The sequence below is a fragment of the Nothobranchius furzeri genome, chromosome 2 (genome assembly GCF_043380555.1).
Source record: "Nothobranchius furzeri strain GRZ-AD chromosome 2, NfurGRZ-RIMD1, whole genome shotgun sequence".
NCBI classification, from domain to species: domain Eukaryota; kingdom Metazoa; phylum Chordata; class Actinopteri; order Cyprinodontiformes; family Nothobranchiidae; genus Nothobranchius; species Nothobranchius furzeri.
This window is the reverse complement of record NC_091742.1, coordinates 82995927-83015322: the sequence shown is the minus strand read 5'-3', so window position 1 is coordinate 83015322 and position 19396 is coordinate 82995927. Positions and strand designations below refer to the sequence as shown.

Genomic DNA, 19396 nt, shown 5'->3' with positions numbered 1-19396 from the left:
ATTACTGTAAAACATCTGTTCTCTGCATCAGAACATGTTGTTGATGGGATCCATGGCGCCTCCTGGTGGAGGGAGGACTCGGATCTCGGCTCGTTTTCAAAGCAGGTTCAACCTCATTAATATGGCCTTTCCTGAAGTAAGTCCTGCTTTTTATTTTTATTCCTCAAATGAATAAAACATTTAAATGTGTTTTTATCCTGTGTAATTAAAGCTATAATGCAGCAAAACTGTTTTACCACCAGGTTTATTCCGTTGGTTCATTCTAGTTTTACTTTTCTTACTTTTGACAGTATCCTGTCATTTCTCAGTCTCCCTCATGAAATTGACACCCACACAGTTAATGGAGTAGTTTTATGCAGCGACTGATCTGTGACATGTTCAGACTTCTGCTCTTCACACACACAGGAGTCCCAGGTCAGGAGCATCTTCAGCACCATGATCAACCAGAGGCTGCAGAATTTTGAGGAGGACATGAGGCCGATGGGAGACACTGTGACTGAGGCCACCTTAAAGCTGTACAATGCTGTCGCAGGCACTTTTCTCCCCTCTCCAGCCAACACACACTACCAGTTCAGCCTCAGAGACATCTCCAAGGTACAGATGGAAAAACACAAGCTGGCTGCCACATCTTATCAATAATAAACTGCAAAAATGAGTTTCAACAAAGTCGGTGGGGAAAGTAAAAGGCAGCTCTCCCCATCAGCAGATTGTTTTACTCAAAACAAGAATAATGTGTCATCTTTGAGAGAATTTACCTTATTGCAAGTAGTGCTGTTTTTTTCTTTTTAGACTAAGAATAAGATATGTCTAAAAGAAAAGCTTTTTACTTCCTTGAAAATCAAATATTGCAAAGTAGCCAGCAATAATGGTGAAAATCTTCTTGGTGTTGCAGCAGTTGAAAGTCAGAGACTCTCTTGGTCAGCTTGCTTCTCACGCCAAACCTTCTGTCAGGAATCTTGGTGTGACCTTTGACCCAGCTCTCACCCTGGATTCTCATGTCAGTTCTCTTGTTCGCTCTTCCTTCTTCCATCTCAGGAACATTGCTAAGCTGAGTCCCATTCTGTCTCGCTCTGAACTTGAGACAGTTCTCCACACCTTCATCTCCTCACGCTTAGACTACTGTAACTCTCTTTTCACGTGTCTGAGTAGAACCTCCCTGAACCGTCTACAGGTGGTTCAGAATGCCTGTGCTCGTCTTCTGACCAAGTCCTCCAAACACACCCACATCACCCCGCTTCTCCTCCAGCTTCACTGGCTGCCAGTCAACTTCAGGGTTCATTTCAAGATCCTGGTTCTGGTCTATAGGGCCTTACATGGACAAGCACCGTCATACATTGGTGATCTTCTTAGTCCCTACACCCCCAGCAGGTCCCTGAGGTCCAGTGATCAAAGCCTACTGGTTGTGCAGCACCAGGCTGAAGACCAAAGGTGTTAGATCATTTGCTGCTGTGGCCCCCAGACTCTGGAACTCTCTCCCCCTGAGCCTGAGATCAGTGGACTCAGTGGTCTCCTTTAAAAAGCAGCTGAAGACTCACTTGTTCAAGCTGTCTTTTTTATGACCTTCTTCACCACTCTCTCTTCATTCTGCTCTTATTTCACCTTTCCCAGGATCCACTGATTTCCCTCTTTCCCATTCATTGTATCTCTCTCTTTCCTTACATTTTTAATCACTTTTTTTCTCATTTTAACCATAGAGCCCAAAGTGAGTTTTTGCTCATTAAATAACAACAGACAGCTACAGCTTATAAGCTCAACTCTCCCATATTCCAGCTAGAACTGACAAAGATCCTCGGACGAGAAGCGAAACGTCTTCAAGAAACCAAAAAAGTCCAGTAGCCTTCATTTGAACCCTTTGGATTATATAAAAGGTTGTTTTCTTTCTTTCTTTTGTAAAACACAGAGCTAACAGATTAGCCATCACACTTAAAATCTGATCTAAAATAATCTAAAAGATTTAAATTTAAAACTGTGTGATGGAAGTCAGCAGGAAATCCCTCAAAGAATCATCAACCTTGAATAATTTCTGTCTGTTGTAGGTGTTCCAGGGTCTGTTGAGAGCTCATCCAGAGTGCCAAGATACCAAAGAGCACTTCACAAGGCTGTGGATCCACGAGTGTTACAGGTAAACACACACACACACACACACACACACACACACACATGTCTGTCTTTCTATCATAGTGAGGACCCTCCATTCACTTCCATTCATTTTTGTGATTCCACCATGCCTAACCCTACTAACCCTAATCCCAACCCTAAGCATAACCAATGCTGATCTATTCCTAACCTTAACTAAAACTTAATTCACACCATACCTCTAACTGGTATAGTAAGCTTCTGGTATGGTTCTAAAAAAAAGCCAGGACCAAAAAATTGTCCTCACTATGATAAATGTCCTCACATTGTAGAGAAAATGTTCAAAATGGTCCTCAGTATGTAGTATGTACAAGAACACACATCTCACACACACACACACACACACACACACACAGACAGATTTCTGCTGTGTGTTCTAATGGTATCCTCTGCTCTTTCAGGGTGTTTTCAGACCGGCTTGTAAACCAGGAGGACATGAACACCTTCACTGGTCTGGTGGAGGACACGCTGCGCTCCCTCTTCACCCTCTCCCTCAAACACATTTGGCCAAATAAGCAGTCCCCCATATTTGGTATCTGCCAGAAGTGATTTCCTTTCACCTTCAGTCTAAAATATTAGCATGAACATGCTGAGCTGTTTACTTTTCTGTTTGTGTATCAGGTGATTTCCTAAGGGGCTCTTATGAGGAGATTCAGGACATGGATGATCTCAAGATGTTCTTGAAAGACAAGCTGAAGGAGTACAACAAGACATCTGGATCGGCTCCCATGAACCTCGTGTTCTTCCAGGATGCCATTAAACACAGTACGCTCGAGAACCCCCCCCCCCACACACACACACACACACACTCTCACACACCCTCACCCCAAACCAAGTTTGATTTTCCTTTTCAGCTTCTTTTTATTTCCCTAAAACGTGTTTTAGTTGTAGTTTTGTGTTTCCTCCACAGTAACGCGTGTTTTACGTGCGATCAGCCAGCTCAGAGGAAACATGCTTCTCATCGGTGTCGGAGGCTCCGGTAGAAAGAGTCTATCCAAGATGGCCGCCTTCATCTGTGGCTATCAGGTGTTTCAGGTGGAGGTGACCAAACGGTACTGCAGACAGGAGTTCAGAGAAGGTGAGCTCCAACAACCAACCCCACGCGCGACTGCGTTAAGATCGGCTCAGGGTTTGGTTTTTTGTTTTCCTGTTCAGACGTCAAGAAGCTTTACCGTCTAACGGGTGTGGACAACAAGCCCACCGTCCTCCTGCTGAACGACCTCCACAACATAGACGAATCCATCTTGGGAGACATCAACAATATCCTGAGTTCTGGAGAAGTGCCGGACCTCTACAAGCAGGAGGAGTTTGCTGAGGTCAGGAGTGTGTTTCTGCATTTCTTTTTTGTTGGCTGGTCTTAGACCAGCCTTTAGCTCTAGTGATCCAGGAAGCTACAACAGGGAAGATAGTGACTATTTAAAATGCTTCAAAGCGGCTCAAACATCCCTTCAAGTGTCACGCAGCAAACGTGTGTGTGTGTGTGCAGGTGTGCAGAGCCCTGTCTGAGTTTGCCAGAGAAGACAACATCCCAGAGACGCCTGACTCACTGTTCAGCTACCTGATGGGGCGAGTCAGGAACAACCTGCATACAGTGCTCTGTATGAGCCCAGGGGGAGGAGCCTTCAGGTGGGTTCTGTCATGTGATGTGTTAAGAGACGCAATGAGAGGAAGTCCGTGTCTTCTGGATTGGTGGTTCCTGTAACATCAGCAGCAGAGACACTGTGGGTGGTAGAAGGGTTATAAACAGTACACTTTGCTGCTCTGTCCATTTAACAGTTGTTTTTGTTTAAGATCTGATTCAACCCAACTTAAGACTCTACTGGTGGAGAACAAGGACTTTTAAGGATTTTTCGCACTTGTTTAGTTTGCATATTAAATGACCTATCACATTCCATCATTTTTTTATTTCCACAAATAAGCAGGTTTTTAGTTTTATCCATAAACCAATTATTTACCAATTTAAGATTTAGAGATAATACATTTTCATTCCGTTTTTTCATATTCATTAAAAATTTCAATTTGGCATTGTTTAACTGTAACTCGGCCTTTCCACCGAACACATACGCATCGCATAACATCCGTAAAGTGTTGTACGCAACAATCGGCCGCCTCTGTAGGGGATAAGTGTGTCTCCACCAGCCATGAATTGGCGCCACAAAAGCATAGGGCTTCGTCACACTGCAAAAATTACACTTCAAATCTATTTCTTATGTGCTGCACTTCCTGAGCTGGTCAAGCTCAGCAGTACAGATCAGGCCAGACAGATGTCAAACATCAGAGCAGCATAAAGCTTCTGAAAACTTTCAAAATAAAAGTCACATCCAAACTTCCAGTTTCCTTACTATTAAAAGAAAAACCTATGACACCTCCATTCGAACAGACCAGCTGCATGGATCACTTCTGCAGCTGTTTCATGTCTGAGACGCTCCCTGTGGGCAGGGATGCATCGCTGAGTTTGTGGGTAAAATGTTACGCAAGCGTCCAGTGGAAATGTCTGGTAACACATATTGGTTATTATTAGTGTTTTTTTTAACCAATGCTTAAACTGTTTGTTAAATTATGCCAAGTTTGATCATATTTTACTCAGTTGAATCTGATAGAAGTGTCATTACAGTATTTTCATGAAGTATTAAGTTTTGGTTGTATTTTAATCTTTAACTAATGCTAAGTAAACTCTAACAAATCACACAATCCATATAAAAATACTTAGTTTGACCTATGTAGTGAAAAAACATAAAATATTATGTTTACCAAACACAGATCTGTTACATGACATCATATTTGCTACATTGTTTCATGTTAGTTACATTTTTATGATAATTCAACAGGTTGTTTTTTGAGTGTAACTACTAAGACTTGCCAATGTTGTTTATCTGCAGTTCTCAAATGGCTTAAGTCAAGAAGGTGTTTGATAAAATCTATAAACAAAGATGTCCCAACAGGAAGCGTCTCCTCCAGTACCCCGCCATAGTCAGCTGCACCAGCATGGACTGGTTTGGTGAGTGGCCCAAAGAGGCCCTGCTGGAGGTGGCTGAGAGGCGTTTAGATGGACTGGACCTGGGATCTGGGAGAGAGGTAGGGAAGGATCACACACACACACACACACACACACCATTAGCATGGAGACTCCTGATTTCAGTGCTACATCGTGTGCTCCCTCGTGTCGTAGATCCATAGAAAGGTGGCCAGTTTCTTTGAGACCTTACACCAGTCAGTGCAGCAGGTGTCCCACAGGATGGAGATGGAGATGAAGAGATGTCGTTATTATGTGACGCCCACCAGCTTCCTGCAGCTTGTGGCTGGATACAGGAAGTATGCACCTTGTTCTTTCCCTTGTTTATGACTCTTCCCACAGATTGAGTCAGGTGTCAGGAGCAGCTTATCGGAGAGAACCAGCAGCACACGTACATTTCTGCAACTCTCGCCTCTTTTCCTCGATCAGACCGTTGCTCTTACTTTGTGTGTCTTCAGACTGTTGGCAGAGAAGCGTGCTGAGCTGGAAGAGCAGGTGAACAAGCTGAGGAACGGGCTCATTAAGATCAGAGAAATACGAGAGAATGCTGAGGTCATGTCTGTGGAGCTGGAGACGGCCAAGAGGCAGGCGGTGGAGTTCCAGAGAGAGTGTGACCAGTTCTTAGAGGTCATCGCACAGCAGCAGAAGGAGGCCAGTAGACAGCAGAAGGTACGTGTCATCAACACCTAAAAGGGATTAAATCAACATAAACGTTTAACAGAAGGCTGATGTGTGTCTTCAGACGGTCGGGGTCCATCGTGAGAAAACTAAGAAAGAAGAGCTGCAGTGTAAAATCATGGCGAACAATGCTCAGGCGGAGCTGGACAAGGCCATGCCGGCCCTGGAGGAGGCCATGAAGGTACATCCTGGTCCTCTGGGATATTTTTAATCTCAACACACTTTTACCTTTTGTTTACTCATTCCTCTCAGGCTCTGGAGTCTCTGAATAAGAAGGACATGATAGAGATCAAGACGTATGGCCACCCTCCGGCGCTGGTGGAGATGGTGATGCAGGCGGTCATGATCCTTCTGGGAAAAGAGCCTTCCTGGGCCGAAGCTAAGAAGCAGCTCGGTGAGAGGAACCAGCAGAGACGTGCACATGCTGCTTTAAGTGAAAACCAGCTAAAAGTCAGCATTGTTTTTCCTCAGGGGATTCCAACTTCATCAAAACGGTGATCAACTTCGACAAGAACAATGTTCCTGACCGCGTTCTGAAGAGGATCGGCCAGTACTGCCGCCACGCCGACTTCCAACCAGGGATCATTGGCAAAGTGTCGCTGGCTGCCAAGTCCCTGTGCATGTGGGTCAGAGCAATCGAGGTAACACACACGTCACTGCAGCATGTCCCAGATAGCTCACATGAACCCACTGGGAGTTGCTTTTGAGTAAAGCCTGAAACATTCAGCAAGACTCTGAGTTTAAATCAACATGATAACAGATAATCCCCACGTGTGTTACATCTGTCCAGATGTACGGTCGTGTCTACAAGGAGGTGGAACCAAAACGAGCCCAACTCAACGCTGCACTGAGCCAGCTGGCAGACAAGCAGGAGGCGCTGAGCCAGGCTCAGAGCAAACTACAGGAGGTACGACGCCCTGGTACATCCGCTGTTATACTTCTGATGCAACAGTGTGTGTGTGTGTGTGTGTGTGTGCGTGCGTGCGCGTGTGTGTGTGTGTGAGCAGGTCGGCGAGAAGCTGGCTCGCCTCCAACTTGAACATGCTGAGAAGCTGGAGATGAAGGACAGCCTGAGGAAGAAGTTAGAGGAGATGGAGATGAAACTGGACCGAGCCGATAAACTGGTGTCGGGTCTCGCTGAGGAGAGAGTCTGCTGGGAGGAGAGGGTGGCTGTAAGACACACAAAAGCACACACACACTCACTCTCACACACACACACCTAATCTGTACATTTGCTGCAGGGTTTGGAAGAAAACATGGGACACCTTATGGGTGACTGTTTGCTTGCAGCATCCTTCCTGTCCTACATGGGACCTTTCCTGCCTGTGTACAGAGATGAGCTGCTTTCCATCTGGAAGAAGAAGGTCTGACGTCCTAACACACACACACACACACACACTGAAATTTCAGCCCTATGACAAGTGAAACTCATTTTCTCTCCCCGGTTCTGTCTCTGTGTCCATCAGCTTGTAGATCTAGAGATCCAGTTTTCTCCAGGGTTCCGTCTGACTGATTTTCTGTCCAAATCTGCGTTGGTGAGGGACTGGAATGTCCAGGGTCTGCTCTCTGATGTGTTTTCCACTGAGAACGGACTCATCATCACCCATGGGAACAGGTCAGGATCATAATCGTAGTCTTTAAAAGTAGCCAGTAGTGTGTATGTGTGTGCATGTGTTAGTAATGTAGATGAATATACCACAGACTGTGTTTCCTCCTTCATCAGGTGGCCACTGATAGTGGACCCTCAGGGCCAGGCTGTGGAGTGGATCCAACATCTGGAAAAGGAGAAGGTGCTTCTATGCTTATCTCTTATAGCCTGTGAGCTGGTGGACCTGGAAACAGCAGAGTCTAACTCAACAGATAACATGTAACATTTGAGGCAGATTATAACTCTGCATGGGTATAACTCTATCTGAGCTCCCATGATGCATCACTCCTCCACCCCACTTGTTAAAATCACAACTGACTCCAACAAACAGAGGCTGATTCAGGTTATAGGAAATATAGCAAATGACCTTTAAAACGCAGCAGCTAATCTGGATTAGTTCTGATGTCTTTGTTGTACTTTTATGTGCCAGCTGTTGGTTAGGCCAGATTCACACTGCAGGTCTTGCTGCTCAGTTCCAGTTGTTTGAGTAAATCCAAATTTTCTGTGTTGTTATTCACACAAAACAAAATTAACATCAAACACTTAACAGTTTGAATGGGTCACGGCACCAAATCATCGATCTGCATGCACAGAAGAGGACAAGAAATCACACACTAACAGTTCATCCACAGTTTCAGGATCACACCTGTCAAAGTCCCCATTTTGGCCTGGAAACTATTTTAAAAACTATAAACAGTGCTTAATTTGTAAATAAAACGTTTCCGGAACGCCAGTACTGATGTCAAACCAAAGTTCACTAAAAGCAAAGCAGATGCCGGAACACACACAAAGGGTTAACGCACATTTATTTTAACAACGGTAGTTTTTGCATCTTTACTGTACCCCTGCTTCAGCCCTCTCCCCCCCTCCCCCTGTGCAGCGGCTGCAAACTCACTGGTGCTCCTGCAGCCTCTTAGAGATCCTGCTGCTCTAAACATTGACAATTTTTCTGTCCCGTCTCTATTATCTTCCTGCATCTCCTCTCAATCCTAAAGAAAAACTGCTACCTGGCTTCATATATTTTCTCCTCATGAGTTACCTTTGAACTGCAGTTCAAAAAATTCTACCGACCACAAAAACAGGGGAGTGCGCACTGCGTGCCGGCCGCACCGGTGAGGCGAAGTCACTGGAGGACAAAACAGGTGATGCGCTCGCTCCCCAGCAGCGAAACACATCAGGCACAAATAAAAGACAGAAAGCATAAAAGGATATGAGCCGACATAAACGATTGCGTGATTGCGTTTTTGAGGTGGCGACACTTTGTGGCCGTGCTCAGGACGCATCTGTCTGGAGCATTTCATCGATCAGAGCTCTGCGCCTCTCAGCTCAAAATAATCCCCGGAGAGTCCACATAGATAATGTAATATAAGTAGAACCGGGATCTTTTTGAGCTCCCCCTGGGTTTGTAAGTTGAGGGCTCCCTGGGGAACCTGTCATCCTTTGGGGTGAGCCGGGCTCCCTTTAGCTCACTCGTAATTTGAACCCTGCGTATAGCACAAGTTGGTCACGTGAGTTGCCGGAACGTCCCTTTCAAAATAAGACAGTTTCCCGATCTTGTTCCGGCAAGATCCGGCTCAGATTAACCCCTGACTATAAACTGTTTTACTCCTTATTTTCGGCATCTTGTTCGGACTCCCTGAAAGTGTTCCAGTATTACGCTTTGCTCCTACAAAACCTCCCTCCTGCTTTTATGCTCTGCTGTATTTTTAATTCCAAAACTCGACAGGATGTCCAGACTCTCTCAGCGCTTCTCCTCACACGACGCTTGCCTCCGCTGACTCAGTTACGTAGAAGACGGATTTAATATGACATGACCGTTTAGACTGCAGTCGCCTTCAGAAACATTAGATATGTATCGGAATCAGTATCACATGTGAAAGGAACCTTATGATGTCATAAAAACATCAGATATGTAGGGGAAAAAAGGATTTGATGCACTTTTGCCTGCAGTGTGAACCTAACCCAAGTCTGTTTTCATTTCTCAACACATCTTAAGGGTCTAAAGGTGATAGACAACCAAACACCAGACTACCTGCAGGTTCTGGAAAAGGCTGTCCAGGCTGGGAAACCAGTTCTGCTGCAGAACGTTCAGGAAAACCTGGATCCCTCTCTCAACCCTGTTCTCAACAAACCCATGACTGGGAAAGGTCACATACATACACACATGCACGCAGGCACACACACACACACCATTTTGTGATGTTTTATTGTGTGTGTTTTACCAGGTGGAAGGTTTTTAATGAAACTAGGCGATAAAGAGGTGGATTATAATCCAGAGTTCAGGTTCTACATCACCACCAAGATGTCAAACCCTCACTACCCTCCAGAGATCTGCTCCAAGACAACGATAATCTACTTTGGTATCCAGGAGCAGGTGTGTGTGTGTGTGTGTGTGTGTGTGTGTGTGTGTGTGTGTGTGTGTGTGTGTGTGTGTGTGTGTGTGTGTGTGTCTGTGTGTGTCTGTGTATGTGCACGTGCGTTCATGCGTGCTTGCATATGTGTGTGCATGTGCATACATGTGCATTTGTGTGTGCATGCGTGTATGTGTGCAATGCATGTGTGTGCGTGTGTGTGTGTGTGCAGGCGTGTATGTGTGCAATGCATGTGCGTACGTGTGTGTGTGCGTGCGTGTGTGTGTGTGTGTGTGTGTCTGTGTATGTGCACGTGCATTCATGCGTGCTTGCACATGTGTGTGCATGTGCATACATGTGCGTTTGTGTGTGCATGCGTGTATGTGTGCAATGCATGTGTGTGCGTGTGTGTGTGTGCATGCGTGTATGTGTGCAATGCATGTGCGTACGTGTGTGTGTGTGAATACAGATTAATTAATTACTGACATTCACAAATGTTTCTACCTGCAAACCTAATTAGTATAGACTACCATCAGGCTGTAGTGAACAAAGCTTAACCCTCTGGAGGCAGGTGTTGCAGATGTGCAACAGTTAAAACCTACCTACCTGGTTACTCCACATACGTATTTCATGAGCATTTTTTAACTCGGAAGTACCCCTGAAGGACTTAGTTGTTCGTCCTTTTATCAAAACTTATTTTGAGCCTGAGAGGGTTAAAGGTCAGAGTCTTGTTCTCTGGCGGCTCAGTTCTCTGCCTGAAGGAAAGAGGGTGGGCAGCGACCAGGCTGGTTCTGTTTGTAATCTTTGTGCATCGCCTCCAAAATGTGACTTTATCTCTGAGACTTGTGAGTTTCTTGTTTAGGGTCTGGAAGCCCGGCTGTTGGGAATCGTGGTTCGTAATGAGCAGCCGGGTCTTGAGGAGCAGAAGGACAATTTGGCATTCAACATCCCTAACGACACAAAGCGTCTCCAGGACCTGAATGATCAAATCCTCAGGTTAATGTTTTATCTACTGTGACCTTTTTTGTGTGTGTTTTGTTGATCAGTGCTATCTTTAGATATTTACTATAACAGGGTTCATATAGATCGGGGGTAACTGATTTAAAGTGGTCTTAGTGGTCCGGTCCGGGGGTGGGGGGCTGGTGGTCCGGGGGCCACAAAGAGGCCCATTGAGTACCACTGATGTAGATGCTTAAAATCTGTAAAGGTGAAACTTTCATGGCTTTGAAAGCATTCAAAGCTGCCACAGAGACACATGGGACATGAAATAACTGTTGTGAGCAGTTATTGTTCATGTGTGTAAATAAGCATCCCAATGTGAGTACATTTAGCTTATTGGATTGTTACACATGTGGTGATATATTATGGCCTAGATTTAATTAAAGCCCCAAGAATTTAAGTTGGATTGTTCAACAGATGTTTTTATTCACCTAAGAAAGAAGTTTCTGATATAAGGCCACGCCCACTACACTGTAAGGAATGAAATGTTGAATTAACTTAAAGGAAATGTCCATGTGATTTTTTTAATCTGGTGCCATCTAGTGGCTGATAAATGTACTACACTTAGATGTTGTTTTCATTTCTGTATTTAAGGCAGACAGCAACGCCTCTCTTTCATGAATGTGCTCCTCTAGCCGACCAACAGAGCTACATCACATTCTTTTTCATGTATTTATATTTCAAAGACTTACTTGTCCATGAGAACCGTCGCCAGCTCTGCATCAACCAAGGTACATCCTTGAATGCTCGAGCACGCTCTCTGAAGTCTGCACGTGGGAGGTAGTCTAACGCAATTGGTTAGTGCTGACCGGTGCTCAGGTCATATTGCATGGAGCTCTACAGGACAGGGGGTGGGGCTTAGGAAAAAAAACACTTATTTCCTACATTATATCACAGTACATGATAAAACAATCACTTTTATGGATTTCTGAAAATCATACATAAATCCTGAAAGGTGAAAACTCCAGACAGCAGCTCTAACCACGTTATGTCACCTGGTTTCACTAAACCTAGTTTCTTTAATGAAAAGTCTAAAATACATTATTATGGTAAAAATATATTACCAGTAGTCTTTATGTTTAAAGGGGCATTATGGAAGTTTGACAGCCAAAACATGTATAGAAATAATAAATGTCTTCTTCATACATTCTCCTGCAATGCCCTGGTCCTGTAGAATGAGCCCTGGCATTTTTACTGTGATTGCCTATTTTTCTGTAAAATCACAGAAAAAGAGAGATGCTCGGGTCGAGCAGGCTGCTTCATGCGCTTTCACGCTCAGGCATAGCCCGTAGCATTTGCTATCCGTAGCTTTAGCAGCAGAGAGTGAGGTAGTGCCAACTCAGCGACTTTGTCGCTGTTCCTAACCCCTATTGATGAACCTAGCTACATTTCTGAGGACCCTTAGCTACTTTCTTCTAGATATTCCCTGCAAATTAGCAACAAAATAACCATTTTTGCTCCGAACCGTTCTTTGAACGTTGTTTCAGCTGTCATCAGTGATATAAATGTTACAGATACAAAAGACGTGACTGGTGCTTTAGCTTACTTAGTAAGACATTGGACTCCCGTGCAGAAGACCAGCGTTCGATTCTAGATGTGAACATAGTTAATTTAGTTTCTTTTTTACATTAATGGTATATTTTTTACAGTAAGATGCTCAAATTTTTATTTGAGACTCGCCGAACGGCATTGAATTCACAGATAAAAAAGATGTGGGTTCAACTTTCATTTTGGAACAATTTTTCAAGCAAGGGAAGGGAATGATCTGAGCATGCAGGAAGACTGACCCATCATAAACCTTTGTCGGCTGTGCTGAAGAGAAAGATACAGAACCAAATTATTTAATTAATTAGCTGTGCGTTCTCCTGTCCTCTGACCTCCGGACCACACACACACACACACACACACACGGGACTGTCTCAGCTGTTATTTTCGTTAAGGAGTGTGCACGTACAGCATGCGCGCCTCATGCACGAGCCTACTATTGAAGCTGCCGTTACGCTTTTGGCCTGAGGGGGCAATCGCGAGCATAAAAATTCAAAACTCCATAAAGTCACTTTAATCAACTAGGTGATTGGAACCAGGTGACATTTCATTTCTTACAGTGTATCATTTACTTTGATAGCACGGTCGTAGAGACAACAGCTGTTGGTCATTAATTATGACTCACTGCTGTGGACCGGCAGCAGAGACTTCCTGACAGAAACGGATTCATGTTGGACTGTAGCAACAGTTCTGCTTAACCACTGCAATAAGAACACATTAAACCTGATTTACATGTTACAGCTCCAGTGTTTGGAGTCACTTTTAGATTCATCTAATGTTAATCTGTTTCACCAGTCTGCTAAATGAGGCAAGTGGCTCCCTGCTGGAGGACCCACAGCTGATCAACACCCTGCACTCCTGCAGAGCCGCGGCCAAGCAGGTTTCTGAGCAGCTGGAGGGCAGCAAACGGAGCATCCTGCAGGTCGACTCAGCCAGAGAGGTCAGGAGGGCAGATGTTACCCTGGGTCTTTATTATCAGATACAAAAGTTGTGGAAACTCAGTCAGTTTTGTAGATATGGAGCAACAGTCTGGTGTTTATTGGCTGGGAGTCGTTTATGTCAGATAACCTGGAACAGCAACACATCTGCCTCCCTTTGGGTTAAAACAACCTCTTGTTTTGACACACAGATGAAACACCCCGGCCTGGAAAACAGATGTTCAATGTCACTGAGCATCAGTGTCCCCAGGAGTGTGTAGAAAACACTGGAGTTCATGAGACTGGACCAGTGTCGCCACCTGGTGGTCTGAAGTGTCACGTTAATGTCATGAGATTGGAAGAAGAAAGTTTTTAAAGAATAAGAATACCTTTTTTAAATGATTTGAAAAGAATAAATCTATACATGTTTAATGGGGGGGGGGGTAGTTTTGCTTAGCGCTGCTGGCTGGCTGTTCATTACGCCAGCCCTCTGTGTGACAGCACACCTCCCGTTTGCCCGGGTGGGGTTTGGGGGCCACAAAGAGGGGCCCCGCGGGCCGCCTATTGAGGACCACTGCTCTAATCCAATAAAATCTAGTCTCCTTAATGCTGGGCTAACCGGTGTGGATGTGTTTTCGTCATCGTTCTCTAAATCAGACGAGAGTCGTGGTGTTTTCTCCTCTCAGGCCTATCGTCCGTGCGTCCGGCGAGCCTCCATCCTCTTCTTCATCATGACCAGCATGACCCTGATTGACCCCATGTACCAGTTCTCTCTGGACGCCTACATCAGCCTGTTCGCTCGCAGCGTTGAAAGCAGCAAAGGCGACTCCAGACTGGAGGCCCGGATCTCCAACATCAACGACCACCACACGTACGCCGTCTACAGGTCAGTCTGGTTCCAGTACCCTCTGAGCTACTGCTGACTGGTGACGCAACACACTCAGCACCTTTCTTTTGTGTCCTCTCTGCTGCAGGTACACGTGTCGCGCTCTGTTCGAGGCTCATAAGCTCGTCTTCACCTTTCAGATGTGCACCAGACTTCTGACAGAGGCTGGAGAACTCCACGCAGACGAGTTCAGCTTCTTCCTTCGAGGAGGAAACGTACGACAACAGCAGGCTGTTCTCTCCACACGCTAACAGGAAGAGTTTCTAACCATGACGGGTGTGTTTGAAGGTGGAGAAGCGTGATGGGACTCGTAACCCATGTGTCAACTGGTTACCAGACTCCAGCTGGGACAACATCACAGCGCTGACTAACCTGCAGAAGTTTAAGGACATGGGGACGTCCTTAGAACAGAATCCTGAAGACTGGAAGAGCTGGTTGACCCAAGCTGAGCCAGAGAAGACCCCACTACCAGGTCTACAGCAGGAGGATACTCGTGTGTTACTGGTCGTGTGTGTGATTGTGCATCTGTCTTATCTTATGTTCCTCATTCCTCTCTCCACCACACAAAGGTGGCTGGAGCATCACCTGCGACGACCTCCAGAAGATGCTGATAGTGCGTTCTCTACGCCCAGACCGCGTAGCTTCCTGCATCACCTCGTTTGTCGTTAAACACCTCGGTCCTCGCTTCGTGGAACCTCCTGTCCTCAACATGAAGGCTGTAGGTTTCAGCCAGCTGCTTCTTTGTTTGTAAATGTTTACAGACCATTTGTGTCTGACTCTTACTCAGAAATGACCCATTTCTCCTTTTCCTTTCTCTCCCTGCAGGCTTTAGAGGAATCCAGCAGCTGGACTCCTCTGATCTTTGTCCTGTCTCCTGGAGCAGACCCCACAGATGCTCTGCTGCAGCTGGCTAAAGCCTCGGGCATGAGCAGACACCTGCACACGCTCTACCTGGGCCAGGGACAGGCTCTTGTCGCTAAGAGGATGGTAGAAGAAGGAGTGAAGGAGGGTATGGCGACCAACTGCTGTCTCGTGTAGCTTTGACATTATTTTAATCCCGTCAGACGTCCACAGCTCCAGTAAAGTGGCCTTTACCGTGTTGTTCTGCAGAACAACTGTCAGACTGGAACAACTAAACGTCTGCTGGCTTCCAGCTCTAACCCTAACCCTCTCGCCACTAAGTTATGGTCACTAAAACATCTCCTAACAGGTCACTGGGTGTTTCTTGCCAATTGCCACCTCTCCTTGGCATGGACATCTGAGCTGGACAGGCTGATCCAGCAGCTACGGGTGCAGAAGCCCCACCCACACTTCAGACTGTGGCTCAGCACGTCTCCATACCCCGAGTTTCCTGTCGGTATCCTGCAGGCAGGCATCAAGATGACCGTAGAGCCTCCACAGGTGTGTGAGGTCATGCACACACCGCTAAAATGCACACACCACACACAGAAAACACAGCTGGGGTTTCCTCTGGGCTAGCGTTAGCTTTATCTCTGGCTGATTCTCGTCTCCAGGGTTTAAAAGCCAGCATGAAGCACCTGTACCAGCTGGTGACCCCGTCCCACCCCAGACCCGGACTCTACAACAGGCTGCTCTTCTCCCTCTGCTCCCTTCACAGCGTCCTGCTGGAGAGGAGGAAGTTCCAGCCGACCGGCTGGAACGTGATCTATGGCTTCGGCGATTCAGACTTCAAGGTCAGAAATCCAAACATCTGTGTTTGTATGTCATTTGAGTCTGATCTGGATCCTTCTGCAGGTGAGTGAGAGTCTGCTACGTCTGTTCCTGGACTCGTGCAGCGATATTCCCTTCAACGCTCTCCAGAACGTTATCGCTGACGTCGGTTATGGCGGTCACGTCACAGACGACTGGGACCAGCGTCTTCTGACTACCACCATCAGAGACTACTTGAATGAAGCCGGTGTAAACCAGCCCGGCTTTAGGTAACAAATACTAACTCCTCTTTAGATTAACATCAAACTTATGTACTTGGCTCACAGCGCCCCAAGGGGACAGGTGGTGTACTGCACAGAGACATTCTGGCATGATAAAAAAAAACAGGATTTAGACAGGAGGAATTATGGGATGGATTTTTATGAAAGTGTTCCAGCAGCACACCTGCCCTCTTCAATAATAATGTCATCAAAAAAGAAAATAGAGAAACTAAACCTATATAATAATGATAATCCAGCTGTTTAGGGAACATCTGTGGCTTATGTGTGCACATCAGACTCTAACCATTAGTGTTAGTTTTAGTATATCAGTGCTGTAATAAAATATTAAACTATAACAGCAATAGAGATTTGGTGACTGTATTTTATTTTATTTCTCTGTTTGTCAGATTCTGCTCCCCACCCCCCCACCCTATCCCCCCGGACAGCCCCCTGTCAGCCTATGAGGATTATATCAGCACACTGCCCCCCACGGACCGCCCGGAGGTGTTGGGCCTGCACCCTAACGCTGACATCCCGATCCAGCTCACCGAGACCAGAACTCTGTTCCACTCCCTGCTCTCCCTGCAGCCTGCCGCTGCAGCGGAGGGGGGGGACAGCAGAGAGGACAGGGTGAGACAGGTGCCGCCGGTGTACTCATGTTATTATCTCAACCAGCTGGAACCGTCACGTCTCTGTTTCCAGGTGCTGGCGTTGTTGGGCGATGTCCGCGCTCAGATCCCAGGGCAGATAGACACCGACAGGATCAGGAGCTTCATCCAGGAGAACCCGTCCCCCCTGGACCTGGTCCTGCTGCAGGAGACGCTCACATACAACCGTCTGCTGGAGACTGTCAGGTATGTGTCCTGATTTAGACACCGTCATTAGCAGCAGTTAGCAGCTTCACAGCTTCCAATAGGATAATCACCATTTCAGCTCCATGCTTCCTCACACCTGCAGCTTCTGTGTCTCTGTGCTCTGCTTTTAACACATTCAGACATATTATGGAATAACTTTGCAAGTAATTCAAATATATTTTTGTCTGGGTTGAATCTAGTTTCACCTGAAACTTTTTTCCATCAGTATCCTAATGCTGCATCTTAATCTGATTCAGAAGAAGAATAAATTATTTTGTATTAGCGCCTCTCAAGAGAAAAATCACGTGGTCCTTCACAAGAAACTGAGTAGATGTTTCCTGTAGAAAAGGGAGTCATTTTCAATACTGAAGAGCCGTTTTACTCATGTTGTTACACCTGTTTGTGCTTCAGCTCGACGCTGGTGGAGCTGGAGAGGGGGATCAGAGACTTGGTGGTGATGTCACCGACCACGGAGGAGACCTTAAACTGCATCTACCACGCTCGTGTGCCACCGCTGTGGCAGGAGGTGTGAACACTCAGATCTGCACTCACAACTTCCTTTCCTCACCTGTTCTGTTCTTATCAGACCTGATGAATCAGACACTCATTAGCAACAGGTGAGCTGAAGCAGGGAAATATCTAAAACATGCAGGACAGCAAGTTCTGTGAAGGTCTCAGCAGGACTACCACAGTCTCTTGGACCAGTTTTACTAACGTATTCACCTTTAGAGCCCACTCGAGTAAAGATGGCCGCCACAAACACAGCATCTGAGGTCTGACCAAAACAGCTAGGACGCTACATCGGAAGGTTTTTATTTTCAGCTCCTACCGGGGTGGGTGATAGGTGTTCCTTCAGGGTTTGATGCGTCTGGCGTTTTAATAAAGTTGGCAGCATTCAAATTAAAATGCAGAGAGAATCCCAGTCGACCAGGGTTAAAGTCAAGTGTCATCTAGAATGTCCCCATACGTGTCAGGCTGCTGCTGCTGCTTTTAGTTTTAGTGAATTAATTAGAATTAATTTTTATCTGGAGTGTTTTATTCTGCTGCAGCTAAAGCAGGTTAGGATTATAATTCCATACAATAATAGAAAATCTGATCAACACATGTAGTTGGGAGCCATTAAAGGGATTAGGCTCACTCACTGTTCTTTTAATAATGGTGCATTTATCAACACACACAGCTGTGAATGATCCATTTGTACATTAATTCTGTGTTTTTCTTCTGAACGCTATTTTAAGTTCTTTATTTTAAACATAGGAAAGGTTCTTTTGCCTTGCTAACAGTTTTGATCGCTCCTACGATATTCTTCAGAGCTAGCCGATAACGGCGGCATCACTTCCTTCTCCGTTTATCCACAGAGGACGGTGTTGCCATCTGCTGCCCGCAGAGATAACAGAATAATAGAAAAATGTATTAACACTGGATTCCTACAGCAAACATAATAATAATCTTTGGAACCCCAAAAATACACAAACAGAACACCCCACTTAGGCTGCGTTCACACTGCAGGCTAAAGCGCATTAAATCCGCCTTTTTTCCCCACATGCGAGCCGCATCTGATTTTTTTATGACAGTCTGAATGCACATATCCGATATTTTTTCTTGCGATCCGTGCCACTTGAATATATAGTACTAATTCCAACACATATCTGATATTTTTGAATGCGACTGCAGTCTGAACGGTCACGTCGCATTAAATCTGTCTCCTACGTCACTGAGTCTGCAGAGGTGAGCGTCGTGTGTGGATGTTCCTGAGGAGAAGCACTGACAGAAGGATTCGGGAGTCCGTCTGGACATCCAGTTTTAGGTTTTGGTATCAAACTACAGGAAATAATGTGAACGGGAGCGAGAGGTGCTGCTGGAGCGAAGTGTTTCACCTGTCTCCATCTCTGTGAGGGGGGAGGGGGGGGGGGGGTCTCCGTGAGAGAGGGATTTTCCGTGAATGAATTAATACCGGAATATTTCCGGTGAATAATAATTCAGGGAGATGGCAGGAACAAGGAGTAAAATTGTTTATAGTTTTTAAAACAGTTTCCAGCCCAAAACGGAAGAATTAACAGGTGTGTCAGTTTTCACTGATAGTTTAAAGAGCAAGTCACCCCCAAATAAACTATTTTTTTCTGATAAACTATATAAATGCGTGTCTAATCGTGCTGCAGACACGTGTAGTCAATAGTTTTGCACTTTAGTGCATTTTAGTTAAAATTTAAAATTTCTGCCTGAAACTGTCAGTGTTGTACCGTTGTCAGGTAAAAACTCTTCACTGCATTTGAATTGAAATCTGACATCACCATTGGCTAAGAGGTATGCTATGATGTAAACTGGTAGATTATGATGTCACAATGTCGTGAGTGTGTGTATTTGTAGTGGCTCCACCCTCTCCGTCTGCTAGGCAACAGCATTTGTTGCATTTTTCAAACATGAAGTGGGAGTGAAGT

The 19396-nt window shown here is 45.5% G+C and overlaps 1 protein-coding gene across 1 annotated transcript in view; it reads left to right on the top strand.

The window, feature by feature from the left end:
* The window catches only part of dnah2 (dynein, axonemal, heavy chain 2), a 64265-nt gene that overhangs the window by 38276 nt on the left and 6593 nt on the right, over nucleotides 1–19396 (top strand). The window contains exons 50-83 of the mRNA XM_015946266.3: nucleotides 32–136; nucleotides 406–594; nucleotides 2037–2122; nucleotides 2538–2668; nucleotides 2758–2901; nucleotides 3047–3214; nucleotides 3292–3452; nucleotides 3623–3762; nucleotides 5079–5211; nucleotides 5306–5448; nucleotides 5608–5818; nucleotides 5892–6008; nucleotides 6080–6221; nucleotides 6299–6468; nucleotides 6618–6734; nucleotides 6835–6999; nucleotides 7069–7191; nucleotides 7294–7442; nucleotides 7551–7617; nucleotides 9472–9622; nucleotides 9701–9849; nucleotides 10689–10822; nucleotides 13166–13310; nucleotides 13974–14173; nucleotides 14262–14388; nucleotides 14462–14645; nucleotides 14743–14891; nucleotides 14999–15182; nucleotides 15384–15574; nucleotides 15688–15867; nucleotides 15929–16113; nucleotides 16512–16734; nucleotides 16807–16958; nucleotides 17370–17484. Coding sequence (XP_015801752.3) covers nucleotides 32–136; nucleotides 406–594; nucleotides 2037–2122; nucleotides 2538–2668; nucleotides 2758–2901; nucleotides 3047–3214; nucleotides 3292–3452; nucleotides 3623–3762; nucleotides 5079–5211; nucleotides 5306–5448; nucleotides 5608–5818; nucleotides 5892–6008; nucleotides 6080–6221; nucleotides 6299–6468; nucleotides 6618–6734; nucleotides 6835–6999; nucleotides 7069–7191; nucleotides 7294–7442; nucleotides 7551–7617; nucleotides 9472–9622; nucleotides 9701–9849; nucleotides 10689–10822; nucleotides 13166–13310; nucleotides 13974–14173; nucleotides 14262–14388; nucleotides 14462–14645; nucleotides 14743–14891; nucleotides 14999–15182; nucleotides 15384–15574; nucleotides 15688–15867; nucleotides 15929–16113; nucleotides 16512–16734; nucleotides 16807–16958; nucleotides 17370–17484 — 5130 coding nt within the window. The remainder of the gene's footprint in view (nucleotides 1–31; nucleotides 137–405; nucleotides 595–2036; nucleotides 2123–2537; nucleotides 2669–2757; nucleotides 2902–3046; nucleotides 3215–3291; nucleotides 3453–3622; nucleotides 3763–5078; nucleotides 5212–5305; nucleotides 5449–5607; nucleotides 5819–5891; nucleotides 6009–6079; nucleotides 6222–6298; nucleotides 6469–6617; nucleotides 6735–6834; nucleotides 7000–7068; nucleotides 7192–7293; nucleotides 7443–7550; nucleotides 7618–9471; nucleotides 9623–9700; nucleotides 9850–10688; nucleotides 10823–13165; nucleotides 13311–13973; nucleotides 14174–14261; nucleotides 14389–14461; nucleotides 14646–14742; nucleotides 14892–14998; nucleotides 15183–15383; nucleotides 15575–15687; nucleotides 15868–15928; nucleotides 16114–16511; nucleotides 16735–16806; nucleotides 16959–17369; nucleotides 17485–19396) is intronic.